The following is a 22,049-nucleotide window of genomic DNA, read 5'->3' as shown; positions in this document are numbered from 1 at the left end:
AATGCGACTGCGATCAACTCGCTGGTTTAGAGGCAGCCTGTGAGACTAAAAATAAATGCACTTGGCTCCACATTAGACCCGCTCTGCTGCTGTGGGATTACACGTGTTATTTTAGGGAGCAGCTCCCCTTTAATAGGATCGAACATTCGCCCTCGAGCTGTTCGCCAACTGTTGCAGCGACGCCTGCTGCAAAGATGCGTTTCAGACGGAGTCTAAAGCTAAATGTTTGCATTTTTCTGGGTTCTTGTAGTTGCCCTGACAACCTCCTTACTGCAGTTGAGCAACCAGGAGCACTCCAGTAATAATACTGTAATAACTCAAATCAATCTTTATTTATATCGCGTCTTATACAATCAAAATTGTTTCAAGGTGCTTTCCAGAATCCCAGGGCCTGACCCCAGACAAGCAACAGTGGCAAGGAAAAACTCCCCTTTAACAGGAAGAAACCTTGAGCAGGACCATGCTCATGTAGGGGGACCCTCCTGCTGATGGGGGGGGGGGCTGGGTAGAGAGAGAGGAGAGGGGAGGAGAGGAGAGGAGAGGAGAGAGAGGAGAGGAGAGAGAGGAGAGGGGAGGAGAGGAGAGGAGAGGAACCATGACCCAGTGGGGTGACAGGCCTGTCAGGTGATCATGTTTCTGGACCCCGGCAGCCTCGGCCTCTAGCAGCACAGCTAAGCTGTAGCTAAATGCTCGGCCCCCATTCTACTCCTAGAGACTCTGGGAACCACAAGTAGACCAGCATTCTGAGAGCGGAGCGGTCTATTGGGCTGATAAGGTATCACTAGCTTCTCCAGGTAGGACGGAGCTAGGCCTCTGAGGACCTTGTAGGTCAAAAGAAAAAGAAAGAAAATTTAACGGGCAGCCAATGAAGCGACGCCATTACAGGAGTTATGTGATCTCTTTTGTCAATACCTGTCAGAACTCTGGCTGCAGCATTTTGGAGCAGCTCAAGTATTATTGTGACAGGAAGGTGGGAAGGATATCCTGAATTTGGGGGTTTGGTACAGCGACAGGACCGGACTTTTAAACTGCACCAATATTGTTTCCCATCTGTTACATCAAACAGTTAAACTAGTATATAAATGGTTTTTGGTTTGTTTTTGTTTTTAAAAAGGATGTGTGTATGCTAGAAAATTGAATAATTCCTGACGAGACAGAAGAGAGGGACCGAGTGCAACAACAGAGTGATTTGAAGATTACTGGGGTTGTGGCTGCCATGGTGACGGCGTCTCCCGCGCCGGCTTAGCGAGGACAATGGTGCTCTGTGATTGGCCAGAAGCTTAGGGAACAAAGTCCGCCGTGCGTGCGCCTCGGAGCCGTCCAGCGTCGACCTCCCTCTGCACCTGACGGGATGGCGCAGTGAGCAGACCGCAGAGGTTCAGGTGAGCAACACCCATTATTCGCTTTCATGTTCAGTTCCACGAGCATTCGTTTAGCAATTTAAAGCCACGTTTTTGCGGTAAATGTCGCTAAAGTCCTCGACGGATCAACAGAAACTACGCTGTTAAGCTGTTTTGCTATTGGACCTGAAAGTGGAGTTTTCTTTTGTGGCCACCGTGTCACCACATCAATGTTTGCGTTTCAAGAAAAATGAGTCGGTAGTTGGATTTTCAGATTCATCGTGTTCCATCATGACGGCGGCATAAAGAGATTCAACTATGTCATTTCACTGTACAAGTCCATAAATGTTAATGTATAATGAATACTCAGCCAGAAGTGCTATGATCTGCAGGGTCAGCTCTGTAAACTCTGTCAGCTCCTATCTCAACCTATCTTACACAGTAGCCTCATGTGAACCTTTACATGGAAGGTTCACATAAGTTGAAAGATCTCGCTCTGTGTCGCCGGTGCATCGTCGCCCCTGCTGCCCTTCACCCCGTTCTGAAGCGGATCCTGCTGAGGAAGATTAGGGGTGGCACGGGTGTGTAATCTGAGTCACATGAGTGGCTGAAACGGCCACGCCGAAGCTGCTGCCCGAGGATGTGGCATTAAAGAGTCGATGTTTACATGTGAGGGGCAAATAAAGCTTGCCGAGAGGTTTGAAGGTGAGGGTCCGACCAGAGGGTTTGTAATATCCAGAGAGAGTTGGGAGTGTGAGGGAAGGCTCAGTGGGGATGGGGACAGGACCCCACCTGGGGGGTGAACCTGGGCTGCTGGGACTCACCGATGGAGCCTCTGGAGGCAACACAAGACCCGATAACCCCAACGGTGGCATCACTCAGGCGACAGCACAGTTTAAGGAATTAACATCTCGTCCTACACAACGGATCTTATATCACGAAATCAGAACACCCAGAAACCACGAGTGTGCTTAAAGAATCTTTATGGAGTTCTAACCATGCAAACTGTACATCTGAAGGTTCTTGTTTGCTTACCAAAAAAATAGAAAAAGGCCATATCCTGATTTTCTGGCCTTGGGTTAGTTAGACTGTACGTAAAAAAGATAATTAAAATAGCCTTTGTCTTGTTGCCGATGTGGGTTTGGGTTACTTTCAAATTTTGTATATTTTCACTGTTTTTATGGATCAGGAAGTGTGCAGAATAATACGCAAATCACTGTGTGACTGTTGTCTTTTAATTGCTTTATTGATGGCCAAAGTCTAAAGCTATGACAAAGACTTTGTTCAACATTAGAGATCAACGGTTCTAACCTGGTCTCGGTCTGGGGCCCACAGTTTCCCATTAAGCTCGGTGGATGAAAGTCCACATTTTAAACGCCCTGGATCATCTTTACGCTTTGCCATCTTACCTCGCAGCTGATAGTTACCACAGCTGTCGCCAAGGGGAGCGCACATCATTTCAAAATAAAAGACGTGCATCAAATGTTGAATTCTTTTTTTGACCAGCTTTCTGCGACCCATCTCGAATGGGTCTATGACCCAAAAGTGGGCCGCGACCCACCAGTTGAGAACCACTGTATATAGATTATAGCGTGAACAAGCTGGACATGTTGCTTCCTGTTCCTTTATGGTGCGCGTGATTGTACGTCAGATCTGTGCTTTGCTGCGTGATGGACAAGGAAATGTAATTCAATAGAAGCGTAAACCTTTGACCCAGCTGGAATAATGATCCACCAGCTGCTTCCATTTCATAAAAACATGTTTCTGAATGTAAATGAGAAACAATTAGATTACGTAGCGTTATTGTCAATTACCACATCATTGCTTTGCCTACATGTATTTCTAAACTGCGCTTATTTGACTCAACAGAGCAAAAACAAAATCTGAGCCACCACAAGTGCCACCTGGCTGGGGAGGGTGGGCTGGCGAGGATGGAGGGTGCGTACAGCTCTGGCAGCTGCAACAGCATCGTCAGTGCCGGTTCTGGGGATGTGAGTTCCAAACGCCACATACTTTAAGCTGATGGGTAGTTTGAGATCTTTCTGTTCCTTTGCCTGAACATTAAAATAATGGGCAGTAATTCCTGAATCTAGCCTTTCTGCGCTGTTCAGGCTAAAGTCCAGCTGTTTCAGTTTTGTGTGTTTGTGTCAGTGTTGAAACGATTGTGAGTTTTGTGGAAATCTCATCCAAAGGATGATGGTTTGGAGCACCTGTCTGCTGAGGAGAAGGCTTGTCTCCTGTTTCTCGAGGAGACGCTCCAATCCCTGGATAACGAAGAGGACGGCACATTGTCTGATGAGTCGAACCATCTTTCAGACTTCAGCAAATTTGCTAACGAGCTAAATGGCTCGTTAGCTTCTGCCAGCAAACTCAAGCGTAAGTTCATCTCCAGGTGTGGATGAGAGATCGACCAAATGCATTAATGACTTGTGCTGCTCTTCTTTCAGATTTACAGAAAATACCCTCAGAAGAAAAAGAAGATACTGACGTGATGTCTGTATCCACATCCACTGATGTGGTTCCATCCACTGATGTGGTTCCAGCACCTTTCACATCAGCCAGCAACCGTCCATGTTCTTCATCCACAGCTAAGCCAGAGGTCACCTCAAAACAAAATCTCCATTCGAAGCCTCTCTTAAATGCTTCGAGCCAACCATCGGAAAACAAACACGAGATACCAGCAGCTCCTCCATTACCACTAGAAGTTAATGCTGCGATTCCTCCACTCACCAAACCCAGGCATTTCTTCATGAAGACAGCCGAAGGGCCTCTTCCCAGAGGTCCGCTGTCCTACGATGCGCTTGTTTATTTACGTAAGAGCACCTCCACCAAGAAGACGCCTTTATGTCCCACAGTTGATCATACAATAGACTCTGGCAATGAGCCTCCTGTTGCAGTCGAGGGCCTCAAATTGGGATCCTCCAGGCCCCGTTCACAGGCTGGAGCAGCTAAATGTCCCCCCGCATTGCCCCCTAAACCTAAAATCCTTCTTACACAGGCATCAGTGGAAACAGAAAATAACGCGCCCATTCCTTCAGACTCCTCTTACAGCCTTAAGCACGTGACAGATCCAGAGGTTGTGAGATTGGAAGCTTTGCAGAAGTTGGGCCTCCTGAAAGAGGAGGAAGCAGAGAGAGACACACTGGGCCCTCTCCCGCCCTGCAAATCACACTCCCTTTTGCACCCACCAAGAAACCCCTCGTTTTCTCCTTCACAAGTGCACTCAGAGTCCAAGAGCAGATGTGTGCGCTCCAGATGTGAACAACAGCCCTGCTCTGTTCCCCAGCAGTTTCAAACCGATGAGGGTGCAGCTACTGGTCTGCAGCTCTCCGCTAGCCAGCAAAACCACAAAACTGTTGGCCCCTGCCCCGAAGAGCGACCCTGCACAGACTCCGGATCAGTCAAGTCCACGCCCGCGGCCCCGCCCGCGGTCCCGCCCAAGCCCCAGAGCACGTCAAACGCCGTCGGATATAGCGTCATGGTCGTTCCTGGGATGGGAGCCGACCGAAAAGAAGCACTAAGAAAGCTGGGACTTCTCAAAAACTGAAGCAGAAACTAATCTCATTTTAAAAAGAGCATTAAAAGGAAAGACAACAGCACTTTGGCAAAGATGAGACCTGCACAAAGTCTACATACATTTCTGAGCTTTCCTCGTGCGTATCATGGCACTTCTCTGCGCTTCCTATTTAAAGGCACATCACTTTAAATCAACTGAAACGCTCCTCTATTCACAGCTGTGCCTTTACTTGGATAAATTAATGGTTCTCAGTTTTCTCATTCATGATGTCACACTTTCATTTTTCTATTTTACATTAGAGATTCTATTTCAAGGGTATTGGAGCAGAGTGAAATGCTATCTTCTAGACGTGGCTGAGCTCTAAAACAGAAGCGGATGAGAGCAGAGTGGTTTGTTTACATCGTTAGCCTTTTCATGGAAATGAGATGAATGGAAGCTTCCTGGTTTTCTACAAACACCCATTAAAGAGGTATAAAACTTAAAGTTCTGGTCAATGTTTCTTCCATCAGCTCCCTTTCGTCTGAAACAAAACACACCTGTGTTGAACTGGACCCAGGAATGAGTAGAACACTCAAATCAAATCAATCTTTATTTATGTAGCGTCTTATACGATCAAAATTGTTTCAAGGCGCTTTCCAGGATCCCAGGGCCTAACCCCAGACAAGCAACAGTGGCAAGGAAAAACTCCCCTTTAACAGGAAGAAACCTTGAGCGGGACCAGGCTCATGTAGGGGGACCCTCCTGCGGGGCCGCCCAGAGGCTTCACGTCTTCTACAGGAGATTCGGACTCCTCCAGCTGGTCATCACGTCCTCCATCATCACCTCCTCCTGTCAATTGGACGATGGTGCTCCTTGTTTTCTGCAGTGGGATAAAGGTCACCTCTAATGGGAAACCACAGGGTCCATGTCGGGTTCTGAAGCCATGTTTGGTTTCATGCTCGGGTTCAACAGCTGATAGAGAATCAGATACTTGCCAGGTTGTCTGCTTGGACCCACCAGAACATTCCGTTTTCTGATAGATGCCTATTTACATTGTTTAATCTCAAGTGCCAAAAACCAAGTAAATTGAGTGTTTAGTCCAGAGGGTTGAGCTGAGGAGCCTTTATCAACTGTTGCAATTGTTCAGGTGAAACAGACGATGGCGAACACTGATTCAGACTGAGGGTGCTGTTGGAGAAAGTGTTTATGGTCATGGTAACAGTTTGCTATATCGTGTTACATTCACACAATATATGAAAAGAGATGTAACATGCAGGCTTAAAACGCAATCCGAGACTGCAAATATATATATATAAAAAAAAAAAACAGGACTAAAGAGCCACAACGGCTTCACACAAACAATTCCAGGCAGCAGTTTTGCACCTTAGCGGATATAAAAAGTTAAAATTAAAGGCGTCACTTAAAAACATTAAAGCAGCAGGTTACAAAAATCGGCAACGGAAAACTCTGGACATAAGTGCCGACGCCGTGAGAGGTGCAACGTGTTTTAAGAGGACGTGAAAGCTAACGTCAACACAACATAAGTGATGAAAAGGTGAACGTGCAAAAGGTTCTTAAACCCATTTCTTTCCGTGGGTAAGTTTGGTTTTGGGCTTGGTTTGGACTCTTTGCTTGGCTGAATGCTGCGGCTGCTCGCTGGCGTTCTCCTCCCACTCGTAACAGTGGTTCACACGTGCACAGCTGAGCGTGCATGGCAGGTCACCAGCGGCCTTCGTGTAATGTTCAATCAGCTCTGCGATGGAGCCGAATTCACTCTTGCATTTCTGAAAAACATGGAAATAAAGAAACGAAGCATGAGGCCAGTTGATAGAGCTGAAAATCTTTAAGACCTCCCAGTCAATGGACGAGCCATTTATGGAAAAAAGCTCAACGTTTTCACCGCTAGGTGTCGATGTTTGGTTCGATCTGTTCAAATTATTACGTGACGCGTAATAATCGGCCGCCTGCACAGTTACCTCCAGCAAGAATTTCCCTTTACGGGTGTTTTCGACGAGGCGAGTGACCAAACCAGAGGGGCCGCGGACAACGAGGGAGCCGTAGTTCGTCTTTTTGGGGTGTGGACACAAAAGGAACGATCCCAGGACGTCATCGGCAAGCAGCGAATAGCTGCTGTCACTGAAAATTGCAAGAGGCTCTTTAAAATTGGACGCTTTAGAGTATCCAGGGATGGAATTTAGGGGGCGGCACTTACATTGCGATGCCAGCCCAGCACCACACGGCCTGAACGAGGGCTTCCTCCGTTTCTGCCAAGCTTGGAGCTCGGGATCTCGGAGGTGGCGTCCTGTCGGGGTCGTTTCCTGTTTCACAAGCAACACCAGAAAATGAATACAAGATGTCGGGAGATGTTTACCCGACGACCCTTAAAGTGAAGTAGAGCAGATGGAGGAGGTGGGGAGAAGAACATGCGTGACCCCTGTGGTAGATCCATCACCTCTTGTGGTCCAGCTACCATCCGACACCCCGAGAGACACCAGAAATGAAGGAATTTGCTTTACCTAATCAGATCTCTGACTCTGGAAAGCGCTCTGTGAATGCCCAGCCCACCTTGTGACGCATTCAGTCGCTCCTGGACGTTTCGCTGTTTGAGCGGCGTGAAAGTGAAGGAGCGGTACGCGCCAGAGCGCAGCACTTTGGCCCGCATGGCCTTCTTTCGCACCAGAGACGGGGAGGAGGCGAAGACCTCATCCTGGCCGTTGTGTGGGTCATCATAAGACTTGAGACTCTTCTTCTGGCAAATGAAACTGGCTACAGTGAAGAATTCAGAGCCTCGATAGTCTGGAGGGCAGAAATAGTCCAAACCTTTGCTCCTGGTAACAATCCAAGAAAGGGAGCTCTTCTAAAAGACACCAGGGCGCTGACGCTCAGAGGGAATCCATGGTTGAGTAGAGATGGGTTATGGTGGGGCACAGAGCCAGGAGAGCCTTCCTGACCTTCTTCTGGGTGTTTCTCCAAGTAGGACAACTGGAAGCAGCGGCAAAGCAGCAGGTTCAGGAACTGAGCCTGTAGGACAGAAAAAGAATCGTCATAAAGAACCAATATGACCCCCCCGGGGCTAAACACGCATCCAGACATGGAGTTGTTCCCACTCAAGGCAGGAAGTGGTGGCGTCATAGTTATACAGTAGCCAACCATGTTAGCACAGCGGTTCACAACTCTGCAAGGCTTTCAGGTTGTAGTCGCCTCTCAAACATCGCTAGTAGTGCCCACACCAAACCAAAACATGCCCCAACCAGTAAGACCAGTACTCCTGCACACGATGCCATGCTTGTGCAGCATCGTTGGCTTTCCTGAGATAGGAAGGAACGCCCACCAGGAAGCAGAAACCACAAAAAGTGACAGGATCGTGGTCACCAGAGGAGGGAGAGATGGCCTCCATCACACCAAGACACCACAGGCTCTTACTGCTCTGGCATGTCGAGCTCTAAAGACATGGCAGTAGAGTTGGGCGTCCACGCTGCCGGGATTGTGGGAGACAAAGGCAAACTGGGCATCAACGGGCCGGGCAGTGGAGAGGGAGACCCGGCGCAGGGCGTGGGCCATCAGGAGGGTCTGCAAGAGACAAGCCTCAGAACGGATCCAGCAGGTTCTGAGCAACAACAACAAATAACCAAGACTTACCGTCTCGTCCTCGTCGTATATTTTGACTCCTTTGATTGAGAACCTGACGGAGACAGGCCTCCTCCTTCTGCAGGACTGATGGATTGAGCGGCAACATTTGTGACACCATCCACCAAACTTTGCCGTCGTTTTGTTCCAAACTCACTTTTAGGGCCTTCAGCTGAGTGTGGAGCTGCACGATCTGATCATCCAAGCACAGGTCGTCCACGGGAAACGAGCCCACGTACTTCACACGGGACACGCGCGGTTAGGACAAACAAACAACCAACGAAACAAACAAACAAACAAACCCGTGGCGTTACCTCCGCTGAACGCGTCACGGTGCCGTCTTCTCTCCCCGGGGCCTCACCCATGCTGCCCTCTTAGTTTTAGGAAGAAAAAAGAGGAAACGGTGAGAAACTCTGATTTAGGGACGCGTATTTATGCACAACCATTGTCCGCGCTGATCAGATAATTAAATCAACCAGCGTGGCCGACTGCAACTGTCACTGACACTCCGGGGAACATTTATAGGTCTGCGCGGATTAGACTGGCGGGATTTGCCCACCGGCAAACGTTGGTATCCATCCGCCGGTGACCGCGGTGAGAAAAGACGCGAAATAAAGAGAAAAGTTTTCACCTCAGGGCGGAAACGTGTCTCAGAGGAGCCTCCAGCCGCCGCCTTCCTCCTCCACAGTCTTCTTCACTCAACTACGGAAATGGCACCCGAGTTCCCGTCACATTTACCTGATCCAGGTGCGCCGCTGGTCCTGAACCGAGGCGGGGCGGGGGGCGCAGGAGGAAGAGGAGGTCTTATCTTCATGGACGCACACGCCTGGGAGGCCCGTGAAGATCCTCCGTTCCTCCCCCCGCCGCTGTCTCATCTCCACATTTCCCGACATTCCCGCCCGTTGCGCAATCTATGTCCGTGACGTCACCGATCCCAGGACCGGACCGTCGGCAGGGATCCATAATAAACAAATAATGCTCATTTTAATCTGCGCCTTATGGCATCAAATACCGTCGTTGCGTGTTCTAAGGGCAAACAATATTATAGGAATCCACCTCGGCCGGGTTGCTATGGAAACGGGAGGCGTCAACTCCCTCCAGCGCGGATTAAACGTGCTTTTAAGTGCAGATGAATCTCGACTCATTTTCACCCCACAGTAAGAAAAACAGCAAAGCTGGATTTTATTCTCATTTTTTTTTTACAAATATAGCCATTTATTAATGACTTGGAAAAAACAGTGTAACAACACAAGGAATACATTACATGCAGGGTACGTCTGAGCTAGTGTCCTGTTCTTCACAAATCACGGGCGTACGGTCCGGTACTGAAGATAAAACGGATTTATCCAGAGATTTGGCTCCTCTAAACACAGATTGAAAAAGACAAGGTGTCCCTACCGATGTTTAATGACTGCCGTCAGCGTTGCTAAGCTAAAGCCCAACGCCTGCGGATCGGAGTCGTAGTGGGAAAATAAGCATCATGGATAAAAACTCACATTCTCACTTTCCTGGCTGGCCAAAGGGATTAAACCTTAAAATCTCTTAAAATCTCTTAAAAAGAACAATATGGTTCATTGGTTAAATGCCAACTGGACCTTTCGTAACACTCGTTTTCATGTTGGGGATGTGTGCTTCCTCTTGACCGGATGGGAAACGGTATAAAAAATAAAATAAAATAAAAAGGAAATCGAAACAGAAAAGTCTAAAAGTCAGGACTCACGAAGCGGCTCTAGTTTGGGTTCTTGGCTTTCGCTGCTCCGGCAGCTGGAACGCGAATCGCTAACCGAGTTTTCTACGCGCGTTTTGATTAAAGTTGAAACTCCGTAACGGGCAGGGTAACCTTCTTTACCTACAACAGAAACATTAAAAAAAACAAAACAAACCCTAGCGCCCCGAACTGGGAAAACATCAGTACAAAAGCCGGCGAGCTCCAGCGGGAGGCCCAGTCCGTCAGGCCCTCCGGCCTCAGTGCTTCCCCCTCTTGGACTTGCGCGTCGTCTGCTTGCTGCTCTTTGCCACCTTTTTGTTTGCGGGCTCGTCGGGCTGCCTGGAGCCGGCTTTGGTCGCTGCCTTCTTCGCGGCGGGCTCCTCGGCGGGCGAGTCGTCGGGCTTGGAACGCCGGGACGCGCCCCTCCTCTTCTCGGGGGCGCCTGCGTCCTCCTTCGCGGACGACTCGCCCCCCTTGGGCTGCTTGGAGCCGCGTTTGCTCAGCTTTTTTACGGCGGGCGTTTTGGTCTTTCGGGGCGGAGCGCTTTTCTTGACGGGCGTGGCTTTTTTGGGCGGTGGCGGTGGTGGCGGCGAGGGCTCCTTCACAACCTTTGCTTTCCTGCCGGTCAGGACGGCGGGGGGCGTGGCTTTCTTGGCCGGAGACTTTTTGACCAGGGTGCGCCTCCTGCCCGCAGCTCTGGACTGAGCGGCGCTGCGAGCTTTCTTGGTGGGCGGAGGGTGGCGAACTTTAGGCGGAGGCCTCTTCACGGGTCTCCTGAGGACAAACGACAAGAGGACAGAAGAACGCCCGGTTCTGAGTTCCAACAAGAGTTTTCAGAAGACTTTGAGCCTCAAACGGAGGCGGCGGCGGCACCTCTGTCCACAAGGGGGCGCGTGTCACGGAGGAGGGGGGAGAGGTTAACTGAGGCCTTGGGACTATTTTCTTCACCGTTTATCTGGAACTGGTTGATTCCAAATCCTCCAGTTGACACTGGCTGGGATTAAATCGATGGAATCTTCAGAGATCTCTTTTACCGAGTGCTCACCTTTTACGAGAGGGAGCTTCATCCTCCGTTTCTTCGTCGTCGTCGTCGTCGTCCTCCTCCTCTTCATCCTCCTCTTCTTCAGAAGAAGACGACGCGGCTGGTTGCTTTCGCTTTGGGGGCGGCTGTTTGAACATGTCAGGGTAGAGGACCGTCGGGCTTCAGGAGACAAACGCAGCAGTTAGAGGAGGACACGCAGACGTCCAATGATCAAAGCCGGTTCACGTACCTGGGATAAAAGGGGAAAGAGAGCTGGTAGGTTCCATTGAAGCCATGACCAGTGATCTGCTCCATCCAGCCGAGCACTTTACACTTGGTCAGGGTTCTCCTCAGATGAGCCACTGGAGGACAGAAACCAACAATTACAGCCATCTTCTTACCCAAATGTCACAACAAGACCAAAATAGACCTTTACTTTCAATACAACTTTGCGACACACTGGTCCTATTGGTGCGTCACGGCGCCCTCTAGTGGACAGACGCGCGTAGCGCAGAGACACAAACAGGAAAACTGGTTTCCCACCAGTCCCGAGCCGATTTGCTGCTCCCAAACAAATGAACCACTTCCCACTACCCGTAATAATGACAGCAGCGGTCTCTTACCTAGCTGATACTCCTTCTTATCCTTGTTGGCGTCGATGAGGTATCGGCGTAGGGTCGTGGTACTGCAGGTTTTGGGTTCGTTCATGGCCGTGATGGCAGCCGTGATGGCGTCCTCCAAGACTCCGCCCTTCAGCAGGACCTTGTTCCCAGTACGCTTCAACTGTGACAGTTTTAGCGCGTTAGTGCCAATCACCAAAAAGGGTGAAAGCTTTCAAAAAAAGGAAAGTGCTGAAAAACGAGGGGGGCTAAACTGCTTCACCTGGAAGGTCCCGCTGGCTCCTTTGCCAGTGATGCGCTCCAGTTGTCTCCTCTCCACCGCTTTAACCAGGGCGGTCCTCAGCACGTCCGGCCTGACAACGAACCGGTTAGGAAAGCATTTAGCCAGAGGTTAAGAGTCGATGGATTACTCCGGACCGATGGGATCACCTGTTCTCGATATTTAGATTGGGGAAGTGCTGCTCCAGGTACTTCTTGATGAGGTTATAGGAGGCCTCTTTTGGCTCACAGAGCCGTGTGATGATGAGCGGGAGGGCGTCTCCCAGCGACACCATTTTCTGAGCGGCTTTCTGGAAACGGGAGAGACGTCCCTGAACACATCGCAGTCTCGCACACAAACATGGGACACGCAACCCAAACGACTCCTCGGCATCAGACTCCTCATCTGTCCCAAGACTCAAGCTGGACCCGGGTTAAACTGCTGATTTTACCACCCCGCCGCGGCGCTAGCTGCATTAGCTGGGCTCCGACTTACCTTAGACAGGACAGGCTTGTTCCTGATGGCAAAGGTTCCTGAAAGGCCTTTTCCTTTGAGCTGGTGGACAGAGAGGACAAAGAAAGACACGGATTAGCGGAACCACCCGTGACCCGCGAGCCATTACGGGGAGCAGCTTGGAGCGTTCCGCGGCCCCGTCGACGAGCCTCCTCTACCTGTTTGATGGTTCCCTTCTCCAAATGTTTCTTCATCGCCTTCTTGATGAGAAACTTCTTCTTCTCGATCTCCATCCCCGGGTACTTTTTCCCGATGTACTTCAGCAGCGACTGGTACGAAACGCCGCCCCTGTCGTCGCAAGACTGCAAAGACAGCGGCACAGAGAAATCAGACGCGTTTTCGCCCGCCAGCCGACGGGAATCAAACGTGCGGTCGGGGGGGGGGGGTGGAGGCTTCGGGCGTTACGCACCATAATGGCTTCAATGAGGATATCATCCACTTTGTGCTGAGTGCCTGAAAAGTTGGTGACAGGAACCTTTTTGCTGCCAGATATGCTAGCCCATGCAGGGATTGTCCTTTTCACCTTCTTCACTTTGGTTTTCTCATACTTGTAGCCATCCTTCAACCTGTCGCCAGAAGGAGTCGCACACGGGTTCAGTGAAGCGCGTCGGTTCTCTGCGAGCGATATTTCACTGTGATGGTCACCACCCTTCTCTTTAGCACATCCTCACCTTAGTAGGAGAACATAGCAGTGTGTTGCACACTGTCCGGCTGCGCAGTCCTTGCATTTGTCACTTTGCCACCGACAGGGGAGACAAAATCAAGCTTTAGAACATCTGTCTGACGGGAGCCACAGCAGGAAACTGACTAACTGACTTTCTGAGGTGGAGAAATAGAAGGTAAGTTGAGTTTCATCAAAGTCTGGGAGAAGAGGAGGAGGAGAAGCCGAGAGAGCCGAATTGAGTTCACCCGCTTTGCCCAAAGGAAACGGCCGTTAAACAGCCCAGCATTTAACTCTGGACCGCTCCGTTTCCCTAAAACGATGGAATTTTAAAGCGTAGAACGAAATAAATAACAAGGAGTGAGCCTATGATGTTAAGAGATGAACGTCCACTCCTCCTGGACTCCTCTGAGACAGCCAGCAGGTTTCCCAGCGCCTGACTGATAAATACTGGGAACGCTCGCCACACGGCAACGGCGAGAGGATGAGTCTGCCATCATCCGGCGGCGGGGACAATGGACACGGATCAAAGTGCTATCAAAGTGAAATATCGCAGGGTCCAGAGTTGCACGGTAGCTCTCTGTTCACACTCACTCTTTCTTCTCCGCCGCCTCTCCCTTCTCCTCCCCCGCGGCGCCGTCCGTCTTCTCGCCGTTCTCCGCGGCCTCCGGTTTGCCGGGGGCATCGGCCTCCTCGGGCTCGGACGCCGCGGCCGAAGATGCCGCCGCTTCCTCGTCGGCGGCGGGCGATTCCTCCGGGGAGGCTTCGGGCTCTGAGGACGACAGAGAACAAAGCAAAAACGCCGGTGAGGAGGAATCCACACACATCAAAGCAGCTCAAACGATCCGGGACGCAACAACCTCTCTGGCCACATCTGATTTAATCACCAGTCCTGCTTACTGGTGCAAAAGTGACAAGTAACTGGTCGCCCACCACCGCTGCTGGTGGACTGGGAAACCACGTAGTTCTTTAAACAATTCTGCCCACTCAATCATGGCTGCGAGGAGCAGTTGGAGGGCTTTGGAGTGTTAACGGGGACGGTGAACGGGCTTTGGCCGGGGGCCCAACGCCCCCAGCGGCGCCCCCGCCAGGGCCTAACCTTTCTCGGCTGCAGTGGAGGGGGTCTTCTCCTGGGATGGAGTCGCTGCTGCGCGGCGGATCGGCATCACACCAGATTTAACCTGCACGGAACACATGTGTCAGTCCCCAACACAGCACAACCGGCGGAGCACCGGGGCGCGCACCGGTGCGTAAAGACACCGACACGTCCAGCCCACGGCACTTACTGCGACCAATTATCTGCAAAAAAAAACAAAAAAAAAACACAACAGGAAATAAAGGGGGCATTCGTGTTTAGCCCGTTCCACTCGGAAAGCGTTCTTCGAGCACATTTGGAACCTTCGCACGGAAGCCGAGCGGCCAGTTTGAGCGAGGAAAGGGGGGGAAAACGGCAATTTCGCCATTTTGTCAGTGCGCTTGCACAATGATGGCGTCGCACAAGGCAGATAAAATTCAATTTGCATTCAGCCAAACGCAGCGATCCGCGCGTCCTCGTCGACCCCCAAACCGCGTCGCCCGTCGCGCTGCGCGGCGCGAACGACACCTACCTTTCGGTTCCAGCGGACACAAGTGGAGCAGTTTGGTGGAAATTTCTGCACGATCCTTTATTTAGACTTGTGTTTACGAGCCCCGCCCCGCTCCGACTGGCGGTCACGTCGTCACGTCACATCGCGTCGGAGGATTCCCATCGTCACGGTGGGCGACGTGAACCTCCAGGAGGCTCAAACGGGCCGTTTGTTAATCACCGTCACGTCTCTCACGGTTGTTTTAACGCGCACAGCCAGGCTAGCTAGCACCGGGGGGCTGGCTAGCTAGCTAGCAAGCACCCCCCCGGTGTGTTATTGCTACGGTCCTTTCAAAATCATTCTATTTCACCAGGGTCCAATATTTGACCTTATGTCGCGCCTTAAGTGCGTCGCAATAGTACTTTAACCAAAAGTATCAGCATAGTCGCAGAACTCGCCTCTTTGGTCGCGAGCGTCGTTTCGTCGCCTGCAGCAAAGACTCATGGGAGTTGTGGTTTCTGTGGGCGTCTCCGCGGCGGCCATGTTTGTATGAAACCGCGGTTAATCGTCATCTCCTCAATTGGTTTTACTCTTAGAAATGAGCCACAACGCACGGCAGCATTCTTATTTTCCTACCTCTGGCAGAATAAAACAATAATAAAACAAGTTGCTTCCATTGTGTAAATGTGGACCATAATTGCTTTCACGTTCAGATGTGATAAGATGATTTAAAACCAATTACGGAGAGAACGTAAATATGAAAATACTAGAGGTGCTGCAAATGTTTCAAGCCTGATTAATTTGGACACAAACTAGTTATTTTACATTTGGTAAGATGATTTAAAAAAAAAAAATCAGAAGCAGAATGTGAAGGGATTAATGCGAGGTCACCGTCATTCTCTTCTGGGCATTCCAGTTAAAGCTGCAGGAGACAAAAGTACAAACAAGAACAAACCGTCAGAACCTACATTCGTTTTTAAATACTTTTATCTTTAATGTATTTACAAGCTTTAATTTGCTCTGTAGCTCTGAAGTATTACAAGCATTTTGTTCAATGACCATGGCCATTTGAGTTTTTCCTTTTTTTTTTCAGTTGCATTATTTTTCCTCTCATGTTCGCCGAACACATCTGGCTGGCGTTCCGTCGAATGCATCTCCACCTCTGGGGAGGCCTATGTACATCATTGTGAGTGCCGAGCGAGCCAGGGAGCCTCCAACATCGACACGTCACCCCTTTCCTGCACATCCACACCGGTTTTGTTGGCTTTCCCTTCATCCCAAAAGGATTTTCTTTCCCCCCGTTTCAACAAACAGGAGAATCCAGGAGGGTTCCATTTCATTACAGTATTCTTGTTATTATAATTAATTATATTGTTATTTGTGTTGCCATGTTCTCCTCTGTGAGCATCTGCAAGATGTTAAATAACTTTCATATTTGCAGTCCTTAAAAAAATAATAAATTAAAGAGTCCGGAACCTATGTATCTTTTAAGTCTCTCTTTAAAAAGTAACAAAAGAAAAGTAAGTTAAATTTTAAAACAAAAATATTTTCTATGTATAATACAGGTATTTAGTGCTTCCATCACTGGAATCCAAACTCAAAATGGCAGCATGTCTCAGAACAGTACCGCAGAAAAAAATTCCAGCCGTAAACTCGTTGTCCTGGTCACACACACATTCATTTTGAATGTTTATTCTGCCGTAAGGATGCAGTTCCACTAAAGTTGTCCCCCCCAGCTTCCGCCCTCGTCAATTGTCTTCCGACTCCTCCTCTGCCTCCCGCAGCCACGTGAAGAAGGCCGTAACAGACTTGAGGGCCACGCCCTTGCCGTCCTGCTCTGCAGGGTCTTTACTGGACTCCCACTTGTAGAAAGCGTCCTCGGAGATGACGTCCTCGTCGTAAAGACAGTCAAAGAACATCCGGAGAAGGTCTGGGGAGGGGGGAAAGTAACACCAAAAACAAAGGAATTCATTTCTTAAATGAAGAAAGGAGCAAAACGTGGGAAATTGTGTTATTGGGATTGTGTTATTTGTTAGACCGGGGTGGAAACTCGTGCTCCAATTATCGGTCTTTTATTCATACAAGCAACGGCTCAGAAGATCCAATTAGGACTAATGTTGGAATCAACCACAGCATTCTTTTTAAAAAAGTGTTCGTCCTTGTCCTGCCTGCTTGCTTGATGTTCCCCAGCATTTTAAAGCTGCTTTTATTGAACCTCAGACCCTCAAAAACTGACGTATGAAGTCGGGAGAGCATCATCTGAAAACAGCTAGCGTTAAATAGGCAGCTAAAACAAAAGGCGGGATGGTCAGATATCGAGCACGCAACAACAGACAGAAAATAGCGCAGTCAGAAATGGGAAATTTAAATGAAAAACAACACAAGCTGCTAACCGATGATTGAACTTTCAGCAGATTTTCCAACGCTAGCTACAAGCGCAGCGGTTCGATTCCAGCCTCGACAGCCACTACCTCTTACAATCATGCTTTCAAACTGGTCTAAACACGACTTAACCCCGTGCGATAAAGAAGAAACGTTCCTGAATCATTTAAAGGAGGAGGTAGGATCCGGAGCTTACTTGGAGGCTGATCGAGAGAGACGATCAAGGCCTGAAGTGCATAAAGTGCTTGCAGCTGTCGCTCAGTGTCTGAGTTAAGGTACTTGAGCAGCACAGGCAGTCTCTGCTGGATGATGGCTGTGTCCACTCGACAGTTGGTGTTATCATCTGTTTGTTAGAGCATGAAGAAGAGTGAGTGAGGGAAACGGCAACCGGTGCTGTGGTCTTAGCTGCCCCAGGTGGGGGGGGGGGGGGGGGGCTCTCACCTTTCACTGCCGCCTTACACACAGCTGTCATTAAAGCCCTCAGGAAGGGAGAAGAGCTCATCTGAGATTCATCCAGGTTGGCCTGCAGATCGAAAGAAACACCGGTTGGCGGTTAGATGGGAGCAGGATTCTTATGTGAGACGGCAAAAAGAGTCAAAGACTAAAGTAAACTGCTGCTAATCAAAAAAAGAGACTAAAAAAAACACTCTGGCTGCAGCTCCAGTCACACACACACACATTCAGGGTAATTAGCCGGCTGATAGACGGGGCTCCAAACTAGCGGGCACCTTCAGAGGTTTGGGTGTAGGGAATCATGATCCTTCCTACCATCACATGTTCCACCACTGCTACGCTTTCAGCTCCCTCCACCGTTGCCGTGGAAAACACCCGCAGCCATTCTGGAGCTACGTTGAGCTCATGTTTGCTATTTCTGGGAAAGCCAGTCGATTCGCGCTCCCAGAACAATTTGAAGTGGGCGTGATGAGTGTCATTTAATGTACAAATGTTGTTTTACTGAACAATCTGGGATAAAAAAGCACTGTAATTGAGAAAAAAGCTTAAAATATGTGCACATAAATGGGTAGGGTCTTTCATTTCCATTCAGAAGGCTCTCGTTTGCGCGCGTGTGTGTGTTGCTTCCCGACCAGTCTACATTGGCAGCGTTCCCCTATCAGAACTGTGAGCCCACATCCATCTTCTCATACCTCCACCCAGTCAAAAATCTGCTCGTCACTGGCCATGTCCTCCAGCAGGAGCCTCTCCAGCTGTTGGCTCAGCTCGTCCAGGGACAGAATCCTTTTAGCCTGAGCAGCATCAGGGCCGGAGCCGTCCGAAAGAACCGATTGGAGTTTCTGGTGAATTGACAGCGATGGAGAAGTTGTTTCGAATGAAAATATAACGAAAGCAGAAGCGGATCACTCGACTACCGACCTGCTGGGAGATGAAGGTCTGGACGTCTTCTCCCTCGGGCAGGAAGTCCGTCCAGCTGAGGCCGGATTCCCTCCACAGAGAACCCACAGTCCTTTGGCTCTGTAGAGCATCACACACCTCGATGTTTTATCCATATTTACCATGGAAACAGTAAAATCATTAAATCAGTGAATCAAAACTTTAAGCAAACGACAGAGCCCCCAAAGGTATCGCTAACCATTTGTTTGCATAGAATGTGCAGTATTTCAGAAATTAACATCCCAGCTCTTCCCACAGGGAGCAAAGGTTTCCTCAATTCACTGGGAACAAAGAGAAACAACAAAACAAATTAGGGATCTGGCTTCTTTCATTAAACATTAAACTGACGCCGCCTCTGTCTTCTTACCTAAAGAGCTCTCTCATAGAGAAGCCCCCCTCCCTCAGCACCGGGCTCAGCAGCTCGGCCAGGTACAGCCAGATGTGAGGGATGTCGATGGCCATGTCATCAGCCTGCTCCAACGTCTCCGCAAACCTGACGGGGGCAAAAACACACACGTCCAAATCCACCAAGAACTGAACGACGCCAAAAGTCGGCGCAAAAGCTAGCTTGAGAAAATCGGGCGATTCCCTCGTTAAGCTGACTGTAAAGGAAATCTAGCGCCTGTGGAGGCAGGGGAACCGACCCTTTGATGAACTGGCTCTTGGGCAGGAGACCCTGGCGCAGCAGCTGCAGCAACAGCTGGCCCATGTGGTCCCGCGTGATCTGACTTCGCTCCAGCGTCGACTCCACCCCGACGCGCACAAAGGTGTGTAGCTGAGGGCCCAGGTCCAGCTCCTCCACACACTGAACAGCCTCCTGCAGAGGACAAAGATGGTTGGTGGGGGCAAACCAAACTGTGTCTGTCTAACCCAGGCATGTCCAAAGTCTGGCCCGGGGGCCAATCACGGCCCGCAGTAAGATTTCATACGGCCCGCAACTGTTAAGACACAGTCTAACCCTAACTGTGTCTTAACACGCATGGAACGTGCACCAGGAACTTTAGATGGGTTATTTAAAGGCGAGAGCAGCCTCTCAACACCTAAACTCTGGTTCAGTAGCATTATCCGCAGAGGCTGCTGCTTGTTGAGAAGCCGTTGGTACCTTATAGTCATTAATGTGCAGGAACTCATCGATGATGGACTTTGATCTCCGCTCGACCTCCTCCTCAGACAGGGCGGGTCGGTCTTGGGGCTGGAGCGGCTCGGCTTTCACTGTTTAAAGGGAGGTCTGAATGTCAGAAAGACTCTACGAATTTAGGAGCGGCGTTGAGTTCTGGAGCAGGATTCGGGATTTCGCTTACCGGCCTCCCTGACTCGGTTGCGCTCGGGCTCCGTTTTGTCTTCCGTGACGCTCGTTCTGCGGGTCTCCGCCCCCTCCCGCTCTCTCCGCACCTCGTCGGGGGTCGGACTGTTGAGCAACTCCTTGGTGCTCCCTCCCCTGATGAAGGATCCTGGCCGTGATGAGGTGCCGGACACAAGTGGTTTCTCGTTGCGGTCCCTCCCTGAGCTGCTCCGACTGCTGCGAGAGGGAATAAAGAGCGGGAACGGTTCTTCATCGATCAGAAGGATCTACGAGCAGCACGACTGTCCAGCAGTGGTTCTGCGAGCTTCCCTCACCTCCCAAGTGTTCTTCTGGAGTCAAAGTCGGAATTCTGTGGAGGGGCGGTGGATGGCTGAGACGAAGGCGTCGACTGCAGTGCGGAATAACGATTGAGGCCTGCCGTCCGGGAAAGTTCTGCCATGGAAATAAGATTCAGTCAAACCTCTGTTGGAATGTTAGACTTGCATCCTCGACGGAACTGGGTCTAAACGGTGCCAAGTTCTCCTGTATGTTGTGGGTCAGTGTGTAACGGGACATCCCACTAAAGAGTTTGTCCCTGTGAATGAAACCAGGCTCGTATTAGTCAGGCTTAACGCTGATGGATGAATTATTACCATTACCCGAGTCGCTGGCCTTGGCCCCTCCGCTGCTGCCCTTCACCCATGTGACCTGAGCCCGGGGACCCAGCTGGATCTTCTCATCCATTTGCGGCTGCAAAAATAGGAGACCAAGTTGGCAATATTTCTAAAACGGTGATTCCCGGCTCAGGAAAGATTCCCAACTCCATGTTGAGAGTCCTCCAACATGAGACACGGCAGTACCGCAAGCGTCCAGTAGGGGGACGCTGCACTTCTGAATAGAACCAGAATGAATAGAACTGATCACTTCCAAATCAGGGCTGACTTTAAGATACAACAATTCACAATTTATCTTCTACGAATCGAGATGATTCCTCCTTGATTTGGAGCGAACCTTCAAATTCACATTATATGATTAAATGATGTACCAAAAAAAAGCAGTTGTTAGAGGGTGTTTGCCTCACTTTTGAGATCTTTGGGATCTTGTTGGGGTCGATAGTTCTGCTGTTCTTAGTCATGGGCACAGTGTTCCAGGTCTCTTCCCTCTGCACGCGCTGCTCTCTTGCTTCTAAGAAAGAAAAGACGGGTTGCTGGATTAGTGGGGGGGGAGTTGAGTGTATATTAAAACTCTAAAACCCCCACTGAAGACTACAGTTAAACGGCTGAGAAAAGGTGACATTTCTGGCAGCTCTTGTCATCAATGATGAAATTTTATAGGTCAGCTCACAGATGGGAGGGGGCAGGGGGCTTCCTGGCTGCTGTTGGGTACAATAGCGTCTCTGCATGCTATACGGACAGGAAGTCTGCCTGCACGGCGCTCCGACTGACGGGAGCTGTGCCCATGGAAGTCTAAGCCTTAAAGAGGATTTCGAGCAGAACTGACCTGGCCGTCTCTTGCTGTCCTTGGAGAGAAGCTGCTGGTGTACTTTTCTCTGTTCCTCCTGCTCTTCGATTTTCGCCTCCTTGTGGATCTCCTCGATGGTTTTCGGACCCTGATCGGCTCTTCTGGACACCCAGTTGTGCTGAAGGAATAACAAAATACAGGCCCAGCACACCTTTAGGACATTCTGTGGCGATACTTGGTTCGCAGTCAGGATTTCCTTTACAGGAGAGTTGTAAAGAGCGGAACACGGAAGAGAAAATATCTGCGCGTGAAAACATTTGACCAGAAGGTCCAGGCACCAGACTCACCAATCTGAGGTCGATGACATCCTGCAACATAAACCGGATACGAGATGACGTCTTCCTCTCTTTGACTATTTTTTCCATCTGATTAAAATACTGATCCATGCGAGGCTGCAAACAGGAGAAAATGGGATCGTTTGAGACGGGGAGGCAATAGTCTCCATTTCTCTATCTGATCTAAAGGCAGCGGGCAGCAAACAATTATGTTAAAACCGAATGACTTTGACTGACCGAGCCACAAAACAAATGTTGCCCTGACAAACCTGAAACTGCTCAATTTAGACTCATTTATGGGGTCAGAAGCTGCAAAAATATGTATTAAATGGCAAATATGCAAAAGCTCTCGTGCAGTTACACCCATGTTCCCCACTCAACGGTTGTTAT

The 22,049-nt window shown here is 49.8% G+C and overlaps 4 protein-coding genes and 1 long non-coding RNA gene across 12 annotated transcripts in view; 2 read left to right on the top strand and 3 right to left on the bottom strand.

Annotated features, from left to right (window-relative positions):
• Positions 1-602: 602 nt before the first annotated feature.
• On the top strand, positions 603-5,340 carry zgc:158258 (uncharacterized protein LOC791186 homolog). Its single transcript, XM_057031309.1, has 4 exons — positions 603-1,382; positions 3,210-3,331; positions 3,533-3,716; positions 3,788-5,340. Exons 2-4 carry the CDS (start codon positions 3,272-3,274, stop codon positions 4,885-4,887), a joined length of 1,344 nt encoding a protein of 447 aa, XP_056887289.1. The 5' UTR covers positions 603-1,382; positions 3,210-3,271; the 3' UTR covers positions 4,888-5,340.
• Positions 5,341-6,022: 682 nt separating this feature from the next.
• Positions 6,023-9,365, bottom strand: sh2d5 (SH2 domain containing 5). Of its 3 annotated transcripts, none has more exons than XM_057031311.1 (10): positions 9,202-9,365; positions 8,778-8,836; positions 8,621-8,701; positions 8,476-8,550; positions 8,260-8,406; positions 7,657-7,857; positions 7,402-7,582; positions 7,049-7,154; positions 6,813-6,972; positions 6,023-6,620 (listed from the first exon to the last, which is right to left on the bottom strand). In XM_057031311.1, the coding sequence occupies exons 1-10, from the start codon at positions 9,275-9,277 to the stop codon at positions 6,411-6,413; spliced, it is 1,296 nt and encodes a 431-aa protein (XP_056887291.1). In that variant the 5' UTR covers positions 9,278-9,365; the 3' UTR covers positions 6,023-6,410. The 3 variants fall into 3 exon arrangements, with proteins under 3 accessions (XP_056887291.1, XP_056887290.1, XP_056887293.1); XM_057031310.1 differs by having other exon boundaries at positions 7,402-7,585; positions 9,202-9,361; XM_057031313.1 differs by having other exon boundaries at positions 7,402-7,585; positions 9,095-9,344.
• Positions 9,366-9,621: 256 nt separating this feature from the next.
• Positions 9,622-15,095, bottom strand: hp1bp3 (heterochromatin protein 1, binding protein 3). 2 transcript variants are annotated; one of them, XM_057031307.1, is made up of 13 exons: positions 14,853-15,095; positions 14,345-14,426; positions 13,840-14,017; positions 13,256-13,318; positions 12,994-13,150; positions 12,743-12,886; positions 12,567-12,626; positions 12,242-12,381; positions 12,075-12,165; positions 11,816-11,975; positions 11,443-11,554; positions 11,217-11,372; positions 9,622-10,945 (listed from the first exon to the last, which is right to left on the bottom strand). In XM_057031307.1, exons 2-13 carry the CDS (start codon positions 14,409-14,411, stop codon positions 10,429-10,431), a joined length of 1,845 nt encoding a protein of 614 aa, XP_056887287.1. In that variant the 5' UTR covers positions 14,412-14,426; positions 14,853-15,095; the 3' UTR covers positions 9,622-10,428. The 2 variants fall into 2 exon arrangements, with proteins under 2 accessions (XP_056887287.1, XP_056887288.1); XM_057031308.1 differs by lacking the exon at positions 13,256-13,318.
• LOC130524848 (uncharacterized) lies at positions 14,238-16,289 on the top strand. The gene is made up of 2 exons (XR_008950261.1): positions 14,238-14,491; positions 15,904-16,289. It is a non-coding gene; the product is annotated as an uncharacterized LOC130524848 (long non-coding RNA).
• Positions 15,780-22,049, bottom strand: part of eif4g3a (eukaryotic translation initiation factor 4 gamma, 3a) — a 27,708-nt gene continuing 21,438 nt past the window's right edge. For all 5 annotated transcript variants that reach the window (XM_057031300.1, XM_057031301.1, XM_057031302.1 and 2 more), the window contains 15 exons: positions 21,672-21,776; positions 21,364-21,502; positions 20,945-21,048; positions 20,523-20,613; positions 20,199-20,316; positions 19,883-20,100; positions 19,684-19,793; positions 19,226-19,398; positions 18,949-19,074; positions 18,781-18,862; positions 18,564-18,662; positions 18,338-18,484; positions 17,634-17,715; positions 17,389-17,535; positions 15,780-16,740 (listed from right to left, as the gene is read on the bottom strand). In XM_057031300.1, coding sequence (XP_056887280.1) covers positions 16,559-16,740; positions 17,389-17,535; positions 17,634-17,715; positions 18,338-18,484; positions 18,564-18,662; positions 18,781-18,862; positions 18,949-19,074; positions 19,226-19,398; positions 19,684-19,793; positions 19,883-20,100; positions 20,199-20,316; positions 20,523-20,613; positions 20,945-21,048; positions 21,364-21,502; positions 21,672-21,776 — 1,923 coding nt within the window. In that variant the 3' untranslated portion in view covers positions 15,780-16,558. The remainder of the gene's footprint in view (positions 16,741-17,388; positions 17,536-17,633; positions 17,716-18,337; positions 18,485-18,563; positions 18,663-18,780; positions 18,863-18,948; positions 19,075-19,225; positions 19,399-19,683; positions 19,794-19,882; positions 20,101-20,198; positions 20,317-20,522; positions 20,614-20,944; positions 21,049-21,363; positions 21,503-21,671; positions 21,777-22,049) is intronic.

The sequence above is a fragment of the Takifugu flavidus genome, chromosome 4 (assembly GCF_003711565.1).
Source record: "Takifugu flavidus isolate HTHZ2018 chromosome 4, ASM371156v2, whole genome shotgun sequence".
Lineage (NCBI taxonomy): Eukaryota > Metazoa > Chordata > Actinopteri > Tetraodontiformes > Tetraodontidae > Takifugu > Takifugu flavidus.
This window is presented reverse-complemented; position numbering and strand designations above follow the sequence as displayed.

Excerpts from the sequence above, each read along its gene's own strand:
- sh2d5 (XM_057031310.1), bottom strand. The coding sequence starts at position 9,277 with ATGAAGATAAGACCTCCTCTTCCTCCTGCGCCCCCCGCCCCGCCTCGG. Across the intron at positions 7,586-7,656 it reads GATTGTTACCAGGAGCAAAG|AAGAAGAGTCTCAAGTCTTA; the intron begins GTTTGGACTATT and ends TTCATTTGCCAG. Across the intron at positions 6,973-7,048 it reads TGCTGGGCTGGCATCGCAAT|TGACAGCAGCTATTCGCTGC; the intron begins GTAAGTGCCGCC and ends TGCAATTTTCAG.
- zgc:158258 (XM_057031309.1), top strand. The coding sequence starts at position 3,272 with ATGGAGGGTGCGTACAGCTCTGGCAGCTGCAACAGCATCGTCAGTGCC. Across the intron at positions 3,332-3,532 it reads TCAGTGCCGGTTCTGGGGAT|GATGATGGTTTGGAGCACCT; the intron begins GTGAGTTCCAAA and ends TCTCATCCAAAG. Across the intron at positions 3,717-3,787 it reads TTCTGCCAGCAAACTCAAGC|ATTTACAGAAAATACCCTCA; the intron begins GTAAGTTCATCT and ends CTCTTCTTTCAG.
- hp1bp3 (XM_057031307.1), bottom strand. The coding sequence starts at position 14,411 with ATGCCGATCCGCCGCGCAGCAGCGACTCCATCCCAGGAGAAGACCCCC. Across the intron at positions 12,627-12,742 it reads AGAAGGGAACCATCAAACAG|CTCAAAGGAAAAGGCCTTTC; the intron begins GTAGAGGAGGCT and ends TCTGTCCACCAG. Across the intron at positions 12,166-12,241 it reads AATCTAAATATCGAGAACAG|GCCGGACGTGCTGAGGACCG; the intron begins GTGATCCCATCG and ends GTTCGTTGTCAG.